We start from the raw sequence: 20,518 nt of genomic DNA, 5'->3' as shown, positions 1-20,518 counted from the left end.
CTAATATTTTGCCTCTCTTCATTCCAATGTCATCCATCTCCACTTCCCCAGCCCTGGATTTTGTCAAGCAGAGATACTGCATTTCCAAGATCGCAGACCTTAAAATGTTCCTTCCCTGCTTCTCTGTTCTCCCTCTTAATCTTCATTTGGACTTGCAGCCTCTCAGTGGGCTTCCTGTGTTCCCAGTGTACTATCACACTTTATTAACCCTCTACCCGGCATGGCTCTTTATTAAAATAAAATTTATTGTCTTGTAGTATAAATACAATGCACATTTTATAGACAATTTAGAACATATGGATAAGTATAAAGAAGAAAGTTTAAAAAGTCACCCAGATCTCAGTACTCAAAGATAATCACTGTTAACATTTTCATTTGTTCTTCTATGCATATATCCTCAAATATTTTCTTTTCCAAAACTGTGGTCATATCATGCATACTACCTTATCTGTTTTACTTCACCTGGTAAGATACTGAGAGATTTTTCCACATCTCAAAGTATTTTTGAGAACATAATTTTTAATGATTATATAATATTCCACAATATTCCATAATGGAATATTAGGGAATATTCAATGTTTTATTATCATAAATAATATCTTTATACACAATTTTGCTTAATTTTTATATATTTTTCTTATTACTTCTTTATCTTAAATTTCTAGAAACTAAATTACTGGATTAAAGGATAAGAACACAGTTATAATAGTAATACATATTACCAGTTTAAATTCCAGAAAGAATAAGCCAATATTTATAGTCATTATTAAGCCAGATATCTCCTTCCACTCTGAACAGTGCTGAACACTAATTTTTTTTAGTTTTTCTTAATTTTATAAAAAATAATTTCTTGCTGATTTAAAAATTAATTTGGTTACTAACTACCTTGAAGATTTTTTCAAATGCCTATTGACCATGTGTATTTCTTCTTTTGTGAATGGACCTATTCACCTGTGCCTTTTTTATCTACTCTACTTTTTTCCTTATTGATTTGTACACCATATCTATTAGGGACAATAACCCTTTGCCTGTTGTATGGTGTACATATTTTTGCCAGTTTAATGTTTGCCTTTATTTTGTGGTGTTTTCTTGACATTCAAAAGCTATTAATTTTTATTCTTGTTTTATTAAATCAGTCACCATTTTTCTTTATAATTTCTTTGCTTTTGTGCTCTGAAAGGATTTCACTAAATAAAGGAAAGAGAAATAGTTAAATCTACTTCAAAGAACCCTTAAATGCAGAATTTATTTTGATGTTTTTTTCAAAAATAGTTAAACCACTAACCAAAAACCATTTTTTGAATTACTCTTTTTTTCTCAATTGACTTGAAGTGATGCCCTTAAAATTAATAAATATTTCCATATATTTGGATTAAATTGTGTATTCTTATTTTGTTCAAATGATCATTCTGCCTATTGTGTTAGCCAGTGCCACACCTTGTAGCTTTATAATCTATTTTAATAACACCCAGTGCAAGACCGTCCTCATTTTTCTTTTCCAAAAATATCTTGACGTTTCTTAATTGTTTCATTATTCAGATGAACCACAGAATCCTTTTTCAGTCACAATCCAAGGAAAGAATATCTCGTGGGAATTTTGACTTATTAGTCAGCCATTTAAAGAATTCTCTAAGTAAAAACCCTCCTTCTCACTCATGCTGTCAATCCCAGGCTTAGATTTTTCCTGTTGTCTCCTTTTGCCCTCTTATTCCTGGGTTCCTGAGCTCCGCCTGGGAAAGGCTGCAATGAGGTGGAGCAGGTCCATTCCAGCCTGGCCCTATTTGCTGGAGGCCACCCTGCTTTGTCTTCCTAATTCCCTCTGGAGCTCTGGATCACACTTTCCACAGTTCCTGCTCATCCAGTTAGAGAAGCTCTTTTCTCAAGTCCCTCAGCTTTCTTCCTACCCTTTCCAAAATGTGTCTGCCTCCTACCCACCTTTCTACCTGTGTTTTGACCCCACCTTCATTGGCTTCCTTTTGAACCTTGGATTATCCACTGTCATTCTCTTCACACACACACCCCACCGCCTCTCCCAACACCTACACCTCAGTTTCTCTCCCCAGGATCCCTTCCCACTGCTGATGCAACACCTGATTCACCTGATCTGCCTCTGCTGATAAATGCTGCCACTCCTACGCACAGTCCCCTGTTCTTCCTTTGTTCCCTTCCAACTTTGCCTGCTCACTCCTCAGTCCCGTGGAATTCAGAGATAGACCACGACTCCCAAGTGCCAAATCCAAAGGCTTATTTTTAGCTAATATCATTGTCCTTGATCTTTCTACAGAATCTACTTCCTCTACTTTGAAACTTCTCTCTTCATGTGATCTGATTATGCTCCTACCAACCTGCTTTCTTTATCTCTGTTCATTACCTTCTCTCTTCCTCCCTTTAAAGGTAGTTTTTAAAAAGATTCTATCCTCAAATCCCCTCTCCCTGCACTCTCTTCCTTCCTTACCTTTATACAATGCCATGGTTTCAAGCACTGCTTTACAAAGACCGGCCCACACTCTGAAACTGCAGTCTCATCATTTCTAACATCCACAGAGTTTTCTACCCAGGTATCTGGCTTATGTGTCTAAACCTAAGGCCTCGGTATACCTTTCCGAACTTTCCCCGCTATTCTCCCATACATATTCTATGCTTCAGCCAGATGATTCTGTCTTAAAAGCTGTAGCATCCACAGATCTCTGAACGTAGAATCAAATGTAGCCTGATTTTAGCACCCAGATTGAAACTATCTTCAAGAAAAATAATATTCCCACTAGGCTCTGGCTGCAATGAGATAATTCTGTGTCTCTCACAGGATTGCACCTTCTTTAGAGTGGGCCTATGAGATTGCCATTTTAGAGATGTAAAACTGCTCATTCTTGCCAGGATGAAAAGTGGCAAGCTGGTGAACCCATTAATTCTCAGGATGAAAAGTTTATGAATAAAGAACAAAGATGTCCAAACCTCCAAGGAGCTGGTCCCAAAGTTATAATAACCCGAGTATGAATAAGCTTATAGTGAGGTTAGTTTGCTATCATCTTGTTCTTTGTCTTAAGTTTGAGTTTATGCAATTTCAAAAGGTACTTTGACTCATGATGGCACTAACACTGCGCCACAGTATGAATGGTGCACAAGATCTTTTTTCATTTTCCTTGTATGTATCATGCTAACAGTAGGATTTGATCCTCATTCCAAAACAGACTTAGGTCTAAAGAAACGAGTACAATATTTTTCTTTGAAGAGTGTTTCACCCATATCCAAGTTCAGGTTTCATGGAGCTAAGACAGAGCAAATTAATTACTTCAGTGGATTATACGAAAACATTCATGAAGAACATTTTATACTTGCAGAGCGTTCTGCTTTTTTCAAAGGGCTATTTCTAATCTCACCTAACCCTCAAAACAACAAGATGAGAAAACCAGCACTCAGAAACTTAACTGACTTGCCCAAGATAACTCAGAGAGCAAAAGGCTGACTGAATTGCTCTGAATGCTGCTACCTCTGGTATATTTATACAGTCTTATAAACAGGAGGAATTTCTTTCTCCCTGCCCTCAAATGTTTGTTTGTTTTTGTAGAGCACAAAGAATTAACAGATTGTCCTGGATATCTAAAGGTAAGAAAAGCACTGGTTCGGTGATGAATTCCAAACATTTCCATTGTCTGCTCCAATCATGCTGAACCATAGATGCAGGAGAATTTAAGCAGCCCCTTTCTATTTAATTGATTATATATATTTCAAATAAGCAGGGGGGGTATTTGCGATAGACACTGATAAGAGAGTATAAGCATGTACGAACCAAAGAGAACTAAATCACACTTTCCTTTAAACTTGCTCTGGGGAAAAAAAAAAAAAAAAGTACAAACTGTTTTGAAAGGATTCCCAGGCTGGTAACAAAGGTCATATTAAAAACTGATGCCTTTCCACATGGTCATATTTGATGATCACTTAAGTGGTTCACCAGCAAACATAAAAGCATCAGGATTAAGCGATAAGAGGGGTCTTCATCAAAGTGCCACCAAGTAATCGGTGGGATTTTGCCACATGGGTCTAAATTTATGGTTTCCTAGAAACTAACGCAAAAACTAAACTGAGCTTATACCTGACTAATAATGATCTCATATGGCCCAGGCATTCTTTTCTTACCACTTTTTTTTTTTTTTTTAAATTCACTGAGAGGGAGGGTTTAAAACAAGTGTAACAACTCATGAGCTGCCTGCAGGTATCCTGAAACACTGAAATGGAACCCGTAACTTTTCACATGTCACCAAATTTACAGGGAATAATCCAGCATTCACATATTCTGTTTGATAAAAGCCTTTTTCTTTTTGAAACACTAGTGTAGCACCACCCCCAGTACACTTGGGTTGTTCATTGTTGGCTTATGACAGGGTCACACCAGGTGCCCCAGGGCAAGAAGTAAACCATTTTACAATTGTAGGATGACCAGAGTTACGGATTACCCTTTTCTAAACTATTAGTAATGGAATCACCAGATATTTCCAAGTCAAAATTAATTCTGGAATACTTGTGAGTGTAGGAGAATGATGCAAGAAGTAAATATGTCTAGATAGTTATAATCAGATAACTGAAATATTAAAATTAAGAGCAGCAACAAGATTTGGTGCTGGGATTAACAAGCGTAGATCTCCATTATCTGGCTATGTTAGGCAAATCAAGTATCAGTAAATTGAGGGTCAGGGTGGTTGGAAGAGGGCTGATTAGTGGCTCATGTTAATTTCCTATAATGCTTAGAATAACCAGATAATATTCTCTTCACTTCTTGTCATCACAGAATTCTGCAATAATAGTCTCTTGAGTTGTAATTTTTCTTTCTGTGAACAATCAAGTCAGAGTTAACAAATATTCATATTATCTATTATAACCAAGAAGTAAAACTATAGTTTAAGAAAAATTATCTGCCATTATATTGTGATTTGACAACTTATCCACTATTAGATAAAAACAACTTAAATTAGTTCTGGCAGATTTGGGACTTGGCAGTTCAAAATATGAATAGCAAATGTAAAAGCATGAAAATGGCATTACTATTATGTGTTAAGAGGATAATATACCTTTAAAGGGTGCCAGTGATTACTCTGCATACTGTAAACAACTGCTGCCAATCAACTGAGAAAGTGGTATGCAGCACTGTCAATGTAACATGGCAAATTCCATTCACCCAACCTATGGCTTCCTACCCAAGTCACTATTTCTTAATGGGAGCAGTGGGGCTGGATATCATCTTTGCACGTCATAATCTGTTTCAAATTGCAAAAACAGACTACAGCACAGAGAAGACAGGGCATTTCCAGGAGTCCTCTGAAATCTGTGCAGTAACAGTCTCTAAAATCAAAATGAGTCCTGAATGTTAAGGGTCACTTTATGACCCTAGCCTGCAGCAAAGCTGAGGGACAGCTAGTGTTCTCATAACCTAGTCAAACTGGACTTTAATTCCCCACAACTCCACCTCTCCACAGAATACACTTGCAAACTGTAGTCATGTGGAATGAAGAAATGGAAATTTTCTCTATGATCTGAATGAATATTCACGGGTTTCACTAAACGGCATTTAATGGCACTCTATTCTTGGAGTTTTTAAATAGCTGAATATTCAGATATGCACACGCCTTCTATTTTTCTTTTATTCAAGGGTCCTCAATTCTCCATCTCCTTGAATTCCTTAACGTATTTTTAAACAATTAGAGTGATATTTTATGAAATTGGGTGCTAAACTTTGAGCTAATAATTATTTTAGTTTCTTTTTGATGGTAATTTAATAGGCATTTCATTCTTCAATCTTCTCCCTCAGTTACTTATTTTTTAAAATGTGTCCGTCAGCTCGTAGCTCATAACCTGGGACTTCATTTTCTAAGTCTATCTCAGATGACATCAATGGGATTGTCTGATATACTTTTGAAAATGTCCTGACCAGATGTGTTTGCGTTGAGGAGACCATACATCTCATCACCTCCACAAAAGGCCACTGCTGCTGTCACTGTACTGGGGACTTTACCTCAAAGTCATTCAGAATGTGGACAAAGGCTGCTGAGTCCAAAACACAGCAGGCTTTCACATGCAGAACCCCTCATAATCCAATTCTAAATACCAAATTGGGACTGCGAGTAAAAGGTTATGACACAGCAGCATGCATTTTTTTTTCCCCTCAAGAGAGACAAAGTAAATTTAGTTGCAATTTCATTTCTTCTAGAGGAGTTTCTAGGATTCAACATAACATTAAATTTTTGGCCTGTCTCCTTAATTTGAGAAATTGTTAAAACGATGACAGATGGCACACAGAATTGACTTATGTCCTCTATTCTTTACTGAAGAAGGGAGTGCATGGAAACTTTGATAAAGGCAGAAGCTACAGTATGCAGGTCGCTATTAAAATTATCTAGTGGCTCATTGGACAGCTAGGATCAGAACGTTCAGGCTTTCTTTTTTAGACATTCTTGAAAACCAACACTGTTGTAGGTTGCCAGTGATGATCACAGCCCCGACGTTCAGTACCCTCCTGTCCCAATAAGAACGGATGACGGATGTGCCATTAGCTCTGAACCTCGGCAACCTCTGAAATTACCACTCTTCCCACCCCAATCTCCAGCCCCCACCCCTCAAAATCATTATGAAATAGGAAGAACACTCAAGCTTACAGTTAATTGGAAACATTGCAAGAGAAGAGGAATGCTTAGGACAGCATGTCCACGGGAAAATAAATCACCCAGCATTGTTATATAATGCATTGTGACATCATTTCCTAAAATTAAACAGAGATGACACCAATTCAGCCGATCTCTAGTATAAGGTTCCATTCAAATAATTCACAGATGTTTTCTCCTGGCAAGCAGGAAAACAATGCGAAGGCTAAGGCTATGGGTGGCCTCACTTTGCTGCATGTTTGCGGGAGGCTCTTTCTGCTGGTGTTTTTCAGCTGTGTGTTCTGCACAGCCATTTCCACACAAGCATGTCTCAGCCCACGAGCCCCACTCGTATGCCGTGCACATCTGTATCCCTGAATATGAGAAAGGCCATCTTTCACTGTGTAAGTAAGGCCAACATTTTATATTTGGGATTAATTTGGCCCATACCAAGTAGTATTCAAGTAGACAGATCTCAGAATCATGAGGGCACTAATTTCCAAGTAGAAACAACTAATGTCCTTGAAATACTGATTCAATTTACCATTCGAGGCCCTTAAAAAGACGTCTAATGATGGAAATTATCACAGTGTCTCCATGGATACCCTTGTGGAAATGGACAAGTGGAGAAACTGGGGTAGAGGAGAAGGAGGCAGGCTGTGCCGCGTCTCTCACTCGTGGTGATTTCATGAGGCGCCAGAGGCCTCAAGCTGCTGGAGTCCCAAGCACACAACCAAAAACCAAAGTACTCGACTTCGTGCAGCACATTACAGTTTACAAACTGACCACATCATCTGGGCCTCGCAGCAGCCCAACCAGCTAAGTAGAGCACATATTTACTCTTTTCATTTTGTAGGTCTGGAAATAGGTTCAGAGGTTGAAGAGCTCACCCACGACCACAGAGCTAAAACCCAAGCCTAATTCACATCCAGTGACCCTTTTTAAAAGCCCACACTGTGCTGTCTCTCAGAGAGCCTAGACTCTGGTACTATGAGGAAGCGGGAGACTCTAAATGCTATTCACGTACTGGAATCCTTATGGGGAAGGGGAGGTTCTCTACCAAAAGGAGGCCCCAGCTGAGGCGTTCTTAACCATTTCACAGCCAGTTTCTCTTCTACCTCCCACCCCCATCCCAGAAGGCTCACTAGGATGCTCTGGCTTTCCATGGGCACCAGGACTCTCTGATGCGATCACCTAACACCACTGGGCAGCCATCCAATGTTTACATGGCTCTAGAAGGTGGAGGTTGGACTATGTTCTCTCCTGCCGAGGGGCCTTTGGGACTTGTCTGGCAAAGCTAGTCTCTCCATCTCACACAGTCCCAGGAAAGTATGTGGTAATTTTGGTCGCCCAGTTCAACTGGTCAAAGTCTCCTGGTATCTATTCAACTAGATTAAAAGACAAAATTATAGTTACTTTATAGTATGTACTTATTACAAGAGCCAGGCATGGAGCTGAATGCTTTATGTTGTCCCATTTAATGCCTGCAACGTTGGTTCTAAAATTATCCCCATTCTACAGATATGGAATATTGAGGTCAAGAGGCCTCAATGCTCAAGATCAAAAAGCTACTGTGGGGCTTCCCTGGTGGCACAGTGGTTGGGAGTCCGCCTGCCGATGCAGGGGACACGGGTTCGTGTCCCAGTCCAGGAGGATCCCACATGCCGCGGAGCGCCTGGGCCCGTGAGCCATGGCCGCTGAGCCTGCGCGTCCAGAGCCTGTGCTCCACAACGGGAGGGGCCGCAGCAGTGAGAGGCCCCCGGACCCCGCAAAAAAAAAAAGCTACTGTGTTGCAGATTCCAGGCCCTGTGCTCTTAACCTTGACACTGTGTTGCCTCATTGAGAAAAGAAACTGTCTGGATCTATACAAGATGAACAGAACCAATTAAAAGGCAAAATGGTCTAGTCTTGCCCCCCCCCCTCTCTCTCTCTCTCTCTCTCTCTTTCTCTCTCTCATTCTCTCTTCTGTGTGTTTGTGTGTGTGTGTGTATACACATATACAATACAATAAAAAATTTGAGATGACTAGGTTGACTGTCATATGGTCTTGAATTCACTGGAGAAGAAACAAGTTTCTTTACGTAACATGGAGCTGTACTTACTCATAACTTGGGTGCATTGTCTCTGTAGGACAATATACTTTAAAACACATTTTCATTACTCAAAAGAGACCTTTACAAAATCCCACGAACAAACTCTAATAGGCAAGGAGTGAAACTGGTGAACACCTGAGAGGCACGCTTCATTCCACTCTCTTTACCACCAGAGATATGGAGAGGGGTGAAGCATTTTGCCATGAACAAAGGGCAGAGTTTTTAGAACCTGCATCCAGCAGGCTGCATGATATTATATCACTTTAAAATGAATTTGCTTCTGATGCTGTACACATAGCTTTGAAAGAAGTCCCACATCCACTAAGGGTGAGCTTTATCCCTATGTTTTCAAATAAGAAAATCTTTAGTCAGAAACGGGTATGAGCAAGTGGTGTCTTTGTGTGTGAGCACTTCCTGTTTTCATTCCATGATCAAATATATTCTTTGCAGCACAACTAGGGGAGCTCTTGAAGGTGGCAAGAGAAGTGCCTGAGAAAAGAAGGTGCCTGAGAGCCTAATTGAGCACACTAAGGGCTTCTTGGCGTGGAGGAGTTTTTCATGGTTAAGAATAAACCGTCAGCTCGGGTATTATTTCTTGCTGTTTCTTTCTTTAACTATCTTTGAAGTTAAATAAAAACAGTTGTAATGGCAGGCTTACTTTTATGATATCATAATCTCCATGTGTTAGGGAAAAGAATATACTTCCCTAGGATTTCCCTACGTTTTTTTTTTGCCATTGGGTACTTTCCAGCAAAAGCACATACATTCCAACAGATTCTTTCTTCGATCTTCACTAGATTTCTTAGTCTGAGAAGCCAGGCAGAGCCGTCCACCAGTAGAAGAGGGGGGTAACAGTAACACACGATGCGTCTGCTAGTTGAATTTCCAAAAAATATTGACATGGATTTATTTCCTTAAAATTATTGTGAGCCTTTAAATATTTATATGAATTCATTTGCTTAAAATTATTGTGATGTTTAAAGGACACTTTCGAAATTGGTAGTTAGAAACTACAAACTAATTATTTAGCTTCAGACTAAGCAAGTTCAAAGCGCTTAACTCAGACTACGGAAATTCCTCAATTCATCAAAGAGTTTGGTATTTTGAGGCCACTTTGGATTTAGTTTAAATATTTTCCTCAATATTATCGATTAGCTGTGAGTTTATTACCTTTTCCCCTAAAGCTGGTGGTGCACAGGAATTTGAGAGATTGTTTTACTGTTACAGTTGTAGTGGAACTTGTTCTTAAAAGAAAACTGAAGGTTAATGATTTTTGTCATATTGAGACTAAGACTTAACAATTGCTACAGTTGGCCTTTGTTGAGGTGGGGTTCTTTTCTCCCTGGGCCTTTTGAGGTATTCAGAATAGGTGACAATAGCTTGCAGTTGAGAACATATGTAGAGAGACCCCTGTGGCTTATTGGGAAAAGTTGCTCCATGCTGGTTGGGTGTTTGGAAAAAAAAAAATACAACCAGAGTTCTTTTATGTTCTGCTAGTTAATGAATGCATGAATGTCAAAATGGGCCAATGGCCCATTCAGGGGGCAAAGCCTCAGCAGCCCCCTTCTTTAAGAACACATCCTGAGATGCAAAATACATTTGCTTAACAAATTAAAATAATGAGATAATTCAATTAGCCTCTTTTTTAAAAAAGAAAGAAAAAAGGGTACATCAGGGATTATTGTAATACAAGAACAGGTCATACTGCACAAAAGGGAACAAACCAGTCTGAAATAATGTTAAAGAGACTAATAATGAAGGAATGCACATTGAATCATGCACTTGTAAAGAAATTTACATGAAATAATAATTTAGGCTACATCTATTTCCAGTGAGCCAGAGCCAACATTTCACTTTTGAAAGTTGAAATTAATTAAATGACAGAAAAATATAGTGGGGCATCTCTATTTCCAAGGACTTCCTCACGCCTGTTAGTGCATGTAAGAAAAGGGGTCTAAATTAACATGTCGTTAGTTAGGGGTCTCTATTCTTGGTTTCTGAGCTCAGAATTATAGCCGAGTAAATCTTTCAGCTCATTAAAGATTGGGAAGTAAAAGTTTTACAGAACCATCTTTATCGAAGTTACTGAACCTCTTCTCTGCAGTTGGGGTGACGTGGGGATGAAGAGGGAGGACGTTTTCAAAGAAAAAGCCCAGGAGGATTTCCTTACATACAAGGGAGGTGCAGAAAAGGCTGGGGAGGGGAGCAGAGAGACGGACTGAGAGACAAAGCCAGCGGAGAAAGTAATGAAAGGGGCATGATGTGAAAAAAGGTCATGGGGAGAAGAAAAAGAAAGCACTTAATGGAAAATGAAAAGGAAGGGGGGGACTGAGAGGAGAGGGTGACCAGGAGTTTGGGGCACAGGGGTGCTCTGACTGTTCTCTGAGTGTAACCAACACACATGAGTGTGGGAAAGGAGACTGCAACATGCAGATCTGTTTGAAAAATGGGAGAATGGAAGGTCCAGAGAACTTGACTTAACTGAGGTTCGGGCAGGACACAGGAAAATTGAACTCGAAGTGCTGGTTTCCCAACTCCCCGGCTCAGGCTATTTGAGTCTTCTCTCCCCACTCCAAGGACAGGCATTAATTAAAATTTTCAGTTGGACAGAGAATTCTGCACAAAGCCTCGTGCACATTTATCTAGATGAAAGCAACCTCGGGGTGGGGAGAAGGTACATAGTACACAGTACCTAGTGTATGGTACAGCCACAAAGGAGCACCAGGAATCACCGGCCACACACAATTCCTCGCCCGTGGCCACGGCGCACAGTGGGTTGAATCCAGGACAGGGAGGTGGGAGATAAGACACCAACAGGGCAAGACAGGAGGTCCAGCAGGGCTCTGGACACTCCACGGGAGATTCAAGGCACAGACCTGGGCGGTGAAAGAGAGAGTTGGCCTCAAGAGAGAGGTGCAAAGTAAGTCTTCTCTATTCGGAGAGGTTGGGGGAGCAGGAAAATTTTAAAAACGAGTAAAGCAAACAGCACTTTGCTTCTCCATATTTCCCCTCTTTGACGCTGAGCATTTTGATGGCAGAGGCTGTGAGATTGATATGCAACTGTTAAAGGTGATCGTGATTTTCGCAAAGTCATCATAATGTGGTAGAAAGAGCACAGAGCTGGGGACAAGAAAGGCTTGGGTCCTGGTTGCAGCTGGACCTTGAGCCAATCACTTCCTTTCTGGGTCTGAGTTTCCTGGTTTGTCAACAAAGCAGCCAAATTCCCTAAGATCCTGCTGTTCTGTGAAAATACATGGGGATGTTGGCTTGGAAAGCAATCGTTGAAGTCTCGATTTTCAACCAAGGAAGGCCGAGCATGAAGGAAGACAGAGGGAGGAAGCCAGACAGGTGAGCTGCTGGTGGGAGAAGGCGGCATGCCTGCCATCCACTGGCTCCTACCCTGCCTTTCTTACTTGCTACTCTAACCAAACAAACCTTCAGTTAAAAATGAGAAACCCCTCCCCTCACACTCATTCGGCTTCCAAATTAAAAACATTTTACAGGTTAGTAAATCTCCAGCTGAGGTGATGTAGCAAAGAACAGCTGTGAAGTAATTTTGATAATGATGAGAATAATAACCACATGGCAAGGTTCAGGGCTTTGCTGTTGCAGCTTCAGTGCTCCTGAATAGATAAAAGTGATTAAATACTCCTGATTATCCCTGACCAATATGTAATGGATTTACAGCCCTTTCAATTAGTCAGTATTTGCTTAGGACTCATTATTTTGTCTTTGGTTAAGTAATCAGCCCAGAGACTGCATGTTCTGTCTAATTCCTCTGAGCCCAGTCAGTGCAGGGCCCTGACCTTTGAAATGGCCATAGCTGCAAGGCAAGAATAACCACTGCCAAGGCAGCCTCGTTGGTTCTCCCAGCTAATCCTGACACCACCGGCCAGATCGATACACCTTAGTTTGCTACTAATGTCCTTACATCAAAATGGCCGATTTAGGAATGTGAATCTATCGCGTTGCCCTCCCCACCTCCTGCCCCACCCCTTGCCCTTTGTAGCTCTGCTACAAGAGCAGATCAGCTGCTACCGCCATAAATAAAAGTGGAACCTTGTGCTGGACCCATGACACTGTAACTAATGTCATTCAGCATGGCAACCCACAAGTTGGATAATCAAAGACCTTCAGCTTTCAATGTGCTACTCTATTTTTAAGCATTAGCCTAAATAGAATGTCCCGAAAACAATGTCATAGCAAGAAACAGCCTCTGACGTCTTCACCATTTTCCCAGAATTTCCAAATGAACAGTAAAATATGAGTGCCTAGTTCCTCTGTAAAAATATATGGTAATGTTTTTGTCATGAGGGTCTTAGAGTCAATGGTACATATAAAATGATGCATAAAACCGACTGCAAACAGGAAGATAAACTGTTACTTTAAAAATGTTGCACATAGTTGATCTTTTCCCACAAGTGAACAGGATCGGCTTATAAGATAATGGACTTGAACCGCTAAAAACGAATCTTTAATCTCTACCTTATAAACAAAGGCGTTATAGCACCTATAACCCTTCTGCGTTTGTCATATAAACATGTAACAAGTTTGCAAGCTGCTTCAGGAATTAGAGTTGCCCCTGGTACCATGAGCTTGGACATGCACGTGGCAAAGTGCTTTTTTTTGCCTGCTAGAGGAGATGGCTTTCGTTACGAGTGTAATCGGCAACGTTTACGGATTCATGAGCTTCTTAACAGCTGTTTCCCTTGGTTGCAGTTGCATTATCTGAAGTTGCTCTCATACCTTTTAGCATAAATAACACATTTACTTATATATACTGTTTAGGGCCCTAGACCATTTTTAATAAGGTCCATTCCTGACCTATGGAAAGAAAAACTCCTCTACAGGGTACCCTTTGGGTGGTGAGAGTTGGTAAAACCTTAACGGCTCTGTTAACCATCAGATTTTGAGAAAGGGAAAATAGGCACTATTTTCAAAAAAATCTGTATGAGCCCATCTACAGATTTTTGCTAGGAGAAGGCAAAACAACAAAACTCATTTTTCTCTTTCATCTTGACTTACTGTGAGATGCTGGAAGAGCCATGCTCTCATGATATTTGTTGCTACTTTGGGGAAAATGCCTCTTTTCTTCTGGCGTTTTTTGTCCTTGTCTGGATCATCATCGTCACCTGTGCCAGGTGAAGCTACACTGTTGTCTAAACCATCCCCTAGTAGAAAGAAATGAAAATACATTAGAGAAAACACAGAAAGGGTGCCAACAACAACGAGCAGCTAATGACAAGCTCAGCTACGCTTGTTGAAAGAAATCTATTAAGCGGGTATATTCTCTTTCATTAAAGTATAATTGGAGACACAAATATGTAAAAGACAAAATTAAACCAGACCTCTTCAAATGTTAATTTTGTGTGTCTCACACTCGCCCATATCATTAATTCAATTCTAATTGTGCTCTTGACACAGTGCAGTAGCTCTTTGTCAATTATGGAATCCAGTGTGGGAAAACCGCCATCAGAAAACCCATTCAGTGAAAATGCATCCCCATGCCCAGAGTGAACACATACTGTAGGGTAATCAAGTTAAATGTTCTGTAGTCTATATATTCTAGGCTGCCTGCATAGGTGACAGTAACTGTGTCACTGTTCATTGCACATAACACACTGCCTGTTCAGCCCCTCCTAGAACTGTCACCTCCTAAGCATGCACATTCACACACTCCTCAGATGACCCTGGACTCAGCATCCGCGTGACATGAAAACTTTTAGCTCTCTGCACCACTGATCATTATCATTAAAAAAAAAAAAAAAAAAAGATGCACATCAAGGTAGGGTGCTCACTTAATCAGAAGTTTCTATCAACATCTTTCTCTTCTATGCTTTTTCTCTGGCATTAATTGTGCATTAGCAAAAATCATTTACTTTTAACAGTCATAGTTATTTTTTCTTGCCCTCCGGCAAAAATGCCTTGAAAGCCTGCCTGGAGGGCATCTAAATTATGTATCTGAAAAACTCTTCTGGCAAGGCATTGCAGGACCCCTACTTTCTTAAAATTCATACGAGCACGTCTTCCTGTTTTTGGGAAGGCATCAATCAAGAGTAGCAATATATGCCATATCCCTACATTAATATTTGAACTAATAACTTTAAAAAAAGGAAAGAAACAAGATCCGACTTGTGGCATAATCAAATGCAAAATAAATGAAGAATACGGGGACAGCACTGGGGCTTTATAGATGGCTGTGTTTTCCTTGCACATCATTAGCCTGGAGCCACACGAAAGAGGAAAACAGAGAAGTGGAGAGTTTATGCTCCCTGCTGGTGTTTAAGAAGCCAGGGTCCTGGAAGGACATCTGGGAATTGCGCTGAGATGGGGGTTTTTGTAATTTAAGAATAGACATTCATTAGCAGTAAATGCCATAAATCCCATGCTAAGTAAAAACCTTGTCCAAGAAAGCCTAAAACAATAAACTCTGTGCTCAATGTAGCCAGAGCTAGATGCTCCGCAGCTTCCCAGGGAAATGCTATAGATCCACCAGCTCATTCCCAGACCAGCTCCCTCCTCCTGGATTGGGCCACATGGGATATCCTGCCACGGGCCCCTCGCCTCCTAACCTGTCCCTGTCCCGTCTGCTTGGTGGGCTTCCCTATACCTGTTCTTTTCCTTTCGCACTACAAAAACTCTCAACCTTCTTTGGCCAGAGAAGCAGAAAAGCCACAGCAGAGAGCTGGCAGATTAATTTTATTGACATTTCCATTTTCACTGCAATGCGATACCCTCCATCACATGGAAGAGATGACCCTCACTATTTACAGACTGACAGGCCACTTCATTACAACCACCCTGCCCCAAGGCAAAGCAGCTCCCTTCCATCTGCCCAAACACTACAGCATGACCCCGAAGTTGCTGTTCTCTTTTTCTTGCCGTCTGTTATGATTAAAAAAAAAAGAAAAAGTGAGTCGAAAGGACCCCAAGTAGTCAAAGAACTAATCAGAGTGCAGGGAAACAAAGGCATTTGACTTTTGAATACTGGTTAGATGGAGTCGAGTCTTCATCTGTCTACCCTCCCTACACAACCATGTACACGAGGGGGTCACTTGCACAAGGACACACACACACACACACACACACACACACACACAAGCTCAAGCAGGGACATACATACACACTTTCCACCATGCCAAAGAACTGCTGCAAGGCAAATTCTCACCCACACTAATGGCTTCTGACTGCTCCTTGGCAACCCTAGCATTTTAACCTGGGTGGATATGCTCTCCAAAATACAGACACTGAAGCGATCTCATCAGCTGTTCATGTGACACAGATGGAGAGTGGCTATTAGGAGCCAGGCAGTGGGCCTTGGGGATCTGAGGTGCTGTTCTATAGCCTGAGGCGATTTTGAAAAGCAGTACCCGGAGATGAGGGAAAAAAACCCACACTGCAAGTGCAAGTTTGAAGTCAGTCTGTCTGTCGACCTACCACGGATAAAGATATCTTTGTCTCTGGATGGAAAAATCTATGTGGGCTATCTGGATGTACATTTCAGATAATGTATGTATGGAATGGCTCTTCCTTCAATGTCTTCCAAATATAAAAACACACACTGTAAACAATGCCTGTGTGTATATATTTCTTCCTAAGCACATATGGTTTCTGTGTATATGTTTAAGCTGAAATTGTCAGGATTTTGTTAAAAATCTCATTTAGCTTTTTTTGATAGATTTCTTGAATATACTTATTTTAAAAGGTTATCGGCTTAATTGAAGGAAGTTCAACAAAAAAAAGGCATTTGCCTTTTTAACCCAATCAATGACCTTAAAAATGAGAGACAGGGTTTCCACAGTGCATTTTCTCTTGCTTAAAAGCAGAGAGGGCTGGTAACACCTTCAAACTATATGATTCACTATATTTAGCTCAAGAAAAAAAATATAGCTGGATTGAGCATCCTTTGATGACTGACTTAAACTGGAGAAGACGGGAGCATTACATGCATTTTAATATAAAGCGGTCCATTTTATATAAATGTATATAAACGTAAAATATTTGAATTTGGATCCAGTGTGACAAATAATTGTAAAGAAAAATGCACCTGTTTTTATAATAACCAGATACTAGACATTAGATTTTTAAATTAATATTAGTGTTTATACCTCTATAAAGATAGGAATTTTCTTCTCCAAACACACAATAAATTTGTCTTTTCCTCCAATGGATTGTGAACCAACTCTAGCATAGAGGACTAACAACAGCAATTTTTCTTTTAAAAGAAAAATTTTAAAAGGCAACTGTGCGATCTGCAACCTAAAACAAAACTGTGCAGATGATACTACAGTGACCCTTAAAGTGGACATTGTTTCCTTGTTTTAGGGCTGCGTTGGCAATCCTTGGCATCTGTGCCAAATGAGTTTCTATGCCGAAAATGGTGTGTATACGGGCACAGATGCACGTGTCAGAGGAGGAAAAGGAGATAATGGCATGTATCTAAGCATCTGAAGTTAGGACTCAGAAGTGTGGGATCCATGGTGTGGGCAGGAACTGTGTTTTGTTTATCTTTTTATCCTGAGAGCACACCTTCATGTCTGAGACACCCAGTGATGGTCTGCTGCATGAGTAAAGGCTAAACTTATCAATGAGTTTATTCAAGGGCCCTCCCCTCTCTTTGATAATCCCAAACTGGGGCGACTGCACTCTTCATGGTCCCGAAGGGGCTGGCTGGACTGCCCGAGTGCAGGTAGTCACTTCCAAACATGCCAGGAATGGCACTTCTTTGAAGAACTCAGTGCCCATTAGAGCCTTTTTAAAGGGCTGACCCAAGGCCATTCCACCAGCATTGCCACCTCTGATGGGGAAAAACTAAATAAAGAACTACTGGGCATGCTTCTTTTAAAAGGTTGCTAATCCCTTGACTAAAGGCACAGTCTAAGTTTGGGGCAAAGATACTCAAAATAGCTGCGTGTTACTGAACGCACTGTGTGTGACCATGGAAAGAAATACTCAAGGCCTGTGGATAGATACCTTTGAAGTGGACTAAATTATCAGGGGAGATTGTTAAAAACACAGGTCCCCAGGCCTTATCCCAGACTTACTAAATCAAAATATCCTGGGGCAGGGACAAAGAATTTGTATTTTTAACAAGTTCCTTGGGTTTGGTTACACAATCAGCCTAGCACTGGTTCTTAAACTGGCTTTTGGAAGCCACCGAACTAGATGACCTTCTAATTTGAGATAAGATGCAACCTCGAGAACAGGTGAATAGTTAAAATTCTATTCTACTGCCATGAATGGGGTTAGTGGTCACGGTGAGAAACTACACTCTGGCCAGGGCCTTATTCACTGTGGGAAAGCCGTGGTGCTCTCCGTCACAGGTACTGGCCAACACAAGGTAGCCCCACCTTATCTTCTGATGGTAAGGGTTAAACAGGAAGAAAGAAGCTGTAGAACACCGGCTCTCAAAATGCGGACCAGCGCCATTAGCAGTGGCAAAGAAATTGCGAGAAATGCAAACTCTTGAACCCACCCCAGACCCACCATATCCGAACCTCCAGGGATGGGGTCAGACAATCTGAGGGTTACTAAGCACTCCAGGTGATTCTGATGACACTCAAGTTTGAGAAGCACTGTTGGAGGGCACAGAGAATATCCCTTTAGCCCACTACCCCTGGTGGTGGCTGTCTAAAGGCCTGAATCTAATCTCTGGGTCCTCCACCTGTTTCAAGACTCTGAGGTATTTTGAGAGCATCTCCAGCTGGATTTACACCCATGCTCTGGAGGAGGAGGTCACAGATGCTTTCCATAGCTGAGCACACTATGCTCAGAACAGGGCACTGCGAGGGGAAGCAGCTCCAGTCTACACTTACCTAGAAGAGCAATACTGAGGGAGTCTAGTTGCAAGGAAGTTAATCCTGGGATACCATGGGTATCCAGGTGTAGGCAAAATCCATTTCTGTAGCTATGTAGCCAGTGAATCAAGGAAAGATATGGGCACTTGATGAGAGGATCCTCAGATGATTCTAAGCAGAAATTCCCAATGCATACAATTCTTGGCCATAAAAACTGCCGAGGCAAAAGGACACCATTTCCTTTCATCGGCATATTGTCTTAACCCCATTTAGCCAAAAATCTGTCTATATTTTAGATATCAACTGCTTGGCTTGGAATAAAGAAACGATACAAACAGTGATGATGTGCTATGATGAGTCCAATACCACTGGGGTGTGGCCTTCTGCCCTATCAGAAATATAGGGCAAGTGCAACAGTCAAGAGGGTCCTAGTCCATCCTTTTCTTCCTATTCCACCTCCCTACCTCCCCCGAAAAACAGCCCCGACATTTATCCGTGAAGAAACTGAGGCCAAGATGTTAAATCGTTGCCTAAGATTCCACAGCTACATGTGATCAAGGATAAACCAGAGTCCAGGTAACTCCAAGTGCAGTGTTACTACCACTGGTATTCTCACATATTGTAAGTTATTTTTCACTTTTCAAAGCATTACCTCATTTGAACTCTGTTATCAAACCAGGCTTGATCCTACAGGTAAAGGTCTAAGTGCAGAGGAGAGATTAGATCTAGGGCCCAGGGGCTGGGACTGAGCTAGAACTGGTCCAGGCTGGTCCAGGTTCAAACAGAAATGTGCAAACTTTTCTCTCACAAGTAAGCCAGTGTCTGTACAGTCTTTAGATATATTCAGTACAGCAAGAGTCTTTGAGACTCGGGATTTTTATAATGGGTTTATTGTATGGACAGCGCCAGACTGACCTTCAGAGCCCAGAGATGCTGCAAATATTTGAGCATCTACTGTCCATACAGTCAGGATCTCAAGGCTGTGATGTCATCACTGTGCAGTACTGTGAACTGCTTCAAGGAGCTGTAACTAAAGTGATGGATTCCCTCCCTTAAAGTCACTTTTTAAAGATAGAATAAGGCTTCTGTGACATTTGGCACCCTGTCAAATCACAAACATCTCTCAGTATTGTATTTTCAGAGAAATATTAGGACAAATGAATACATGTTTTGGTTAATAGCATCTGTACTTCTTTTTTTTTTTTTTTTTTTTTTTTTTTTTTTTTCGGGGGCGCAAGTATAACACTGAGTGGAAATTTGCATTGAAATTGCAATAATGTTCTCCAAAGAGCTATGTGACTTTATTCATAATCACTTATTGGGTAGTCATAGCTACCTGAGACTGGAAAGCCCATAGAGGACCCTGATGATAATTTGCCTATTTACTGGCAAGAGGTCTTCCTGGACTGGGGCACGAACCCGTGTCCCCTGCATCGGCAGGCGGACTCTCAACCACTGCGCCACCAGGGAAGCCCTGTACTTCTTTTGAGTAAGTTGGTGGCACATAATTTAATCCTCACTTCTCCCAGTTTTGGACAAAGTTTAATAGTTAAATATGTTCATATAAAATATATACTGTAAAAAAGAGTGATATCTCACCTGAAAGAACATGGCTTTTTTTTCCCTTCTCTTTTCTGATAAATAGAAACTCACTATATTTATGAGCATTTTTATTTTGGGCAATGTAAATTCACTAATTTCAGACACACACACACATATCTTCCAACCTACTTCCAGAACTTAGGTGTATTCATGAATATATAGATATTTGTATGTCTGATTATAAACTTTAAGTATATAAATTATATTGTTACCTTTTTCAAAGAATTCACTAATTTGTACATAAGTATCCAAATATATTTGTAGATGAACTGCACATTTTTGCCTATAGTCATATATACATACACATATATATACATATACAAGTTTATAGAATTCTTTTTTTTTTTTTTTTTTTTTTTTTTTTTTTTCCTGGCGGGCTCCTCATCCTGCGTGCCTT

General features: G+C 40.7%; 1 protein-coding gene across 7 annotated transcripts in view; it reads right to left on the bottom strand.

Annotated features, from left to right (window-relative positions):
- Positions 1 to 20,518, bottom strand: part of MEIS2 (Meis homeobox 2) — a 204,583-nt gene that overhangs the window by 126,479 nt on the left and 57,586 nt on the right. For all 7 annotated transcript variants that reach the window (XM_007462503.1, XM_007462499.1, XM_007462497.1 and 4 more), the window contains exon 8: positions 13,748 to 13,893. In XM_007462503.1, the coding sequence (XP_007462565.1) occupies positions 13,748 to 13,893 (146 nt within the window). The remainder of the gene's footprint in view (positions 1 to 13,747; positions 13,894 to 20,518) is intronic.

This window comes from Lipotes vexillifer, unplaced genomic scaffold (assembly GCF_000442215.2).
Source record: "Lipotes vexillifer unplaced genomic scaffold, Lipotes_vexillifer_v1.1 scaffold164, whole genome shotgun sequence".
In the NCBI taxonomy this organism is placed as follows: domain Eukaryota; kingdom Metazoa; phylum Chordata; class Mammalia; order Artiodactyla; family Lipotidae; genus Lipotes; species Lipotes vexillifer.
This window is presented reverse-complemented; position numbering and strand designations above follow the sequence as displayed.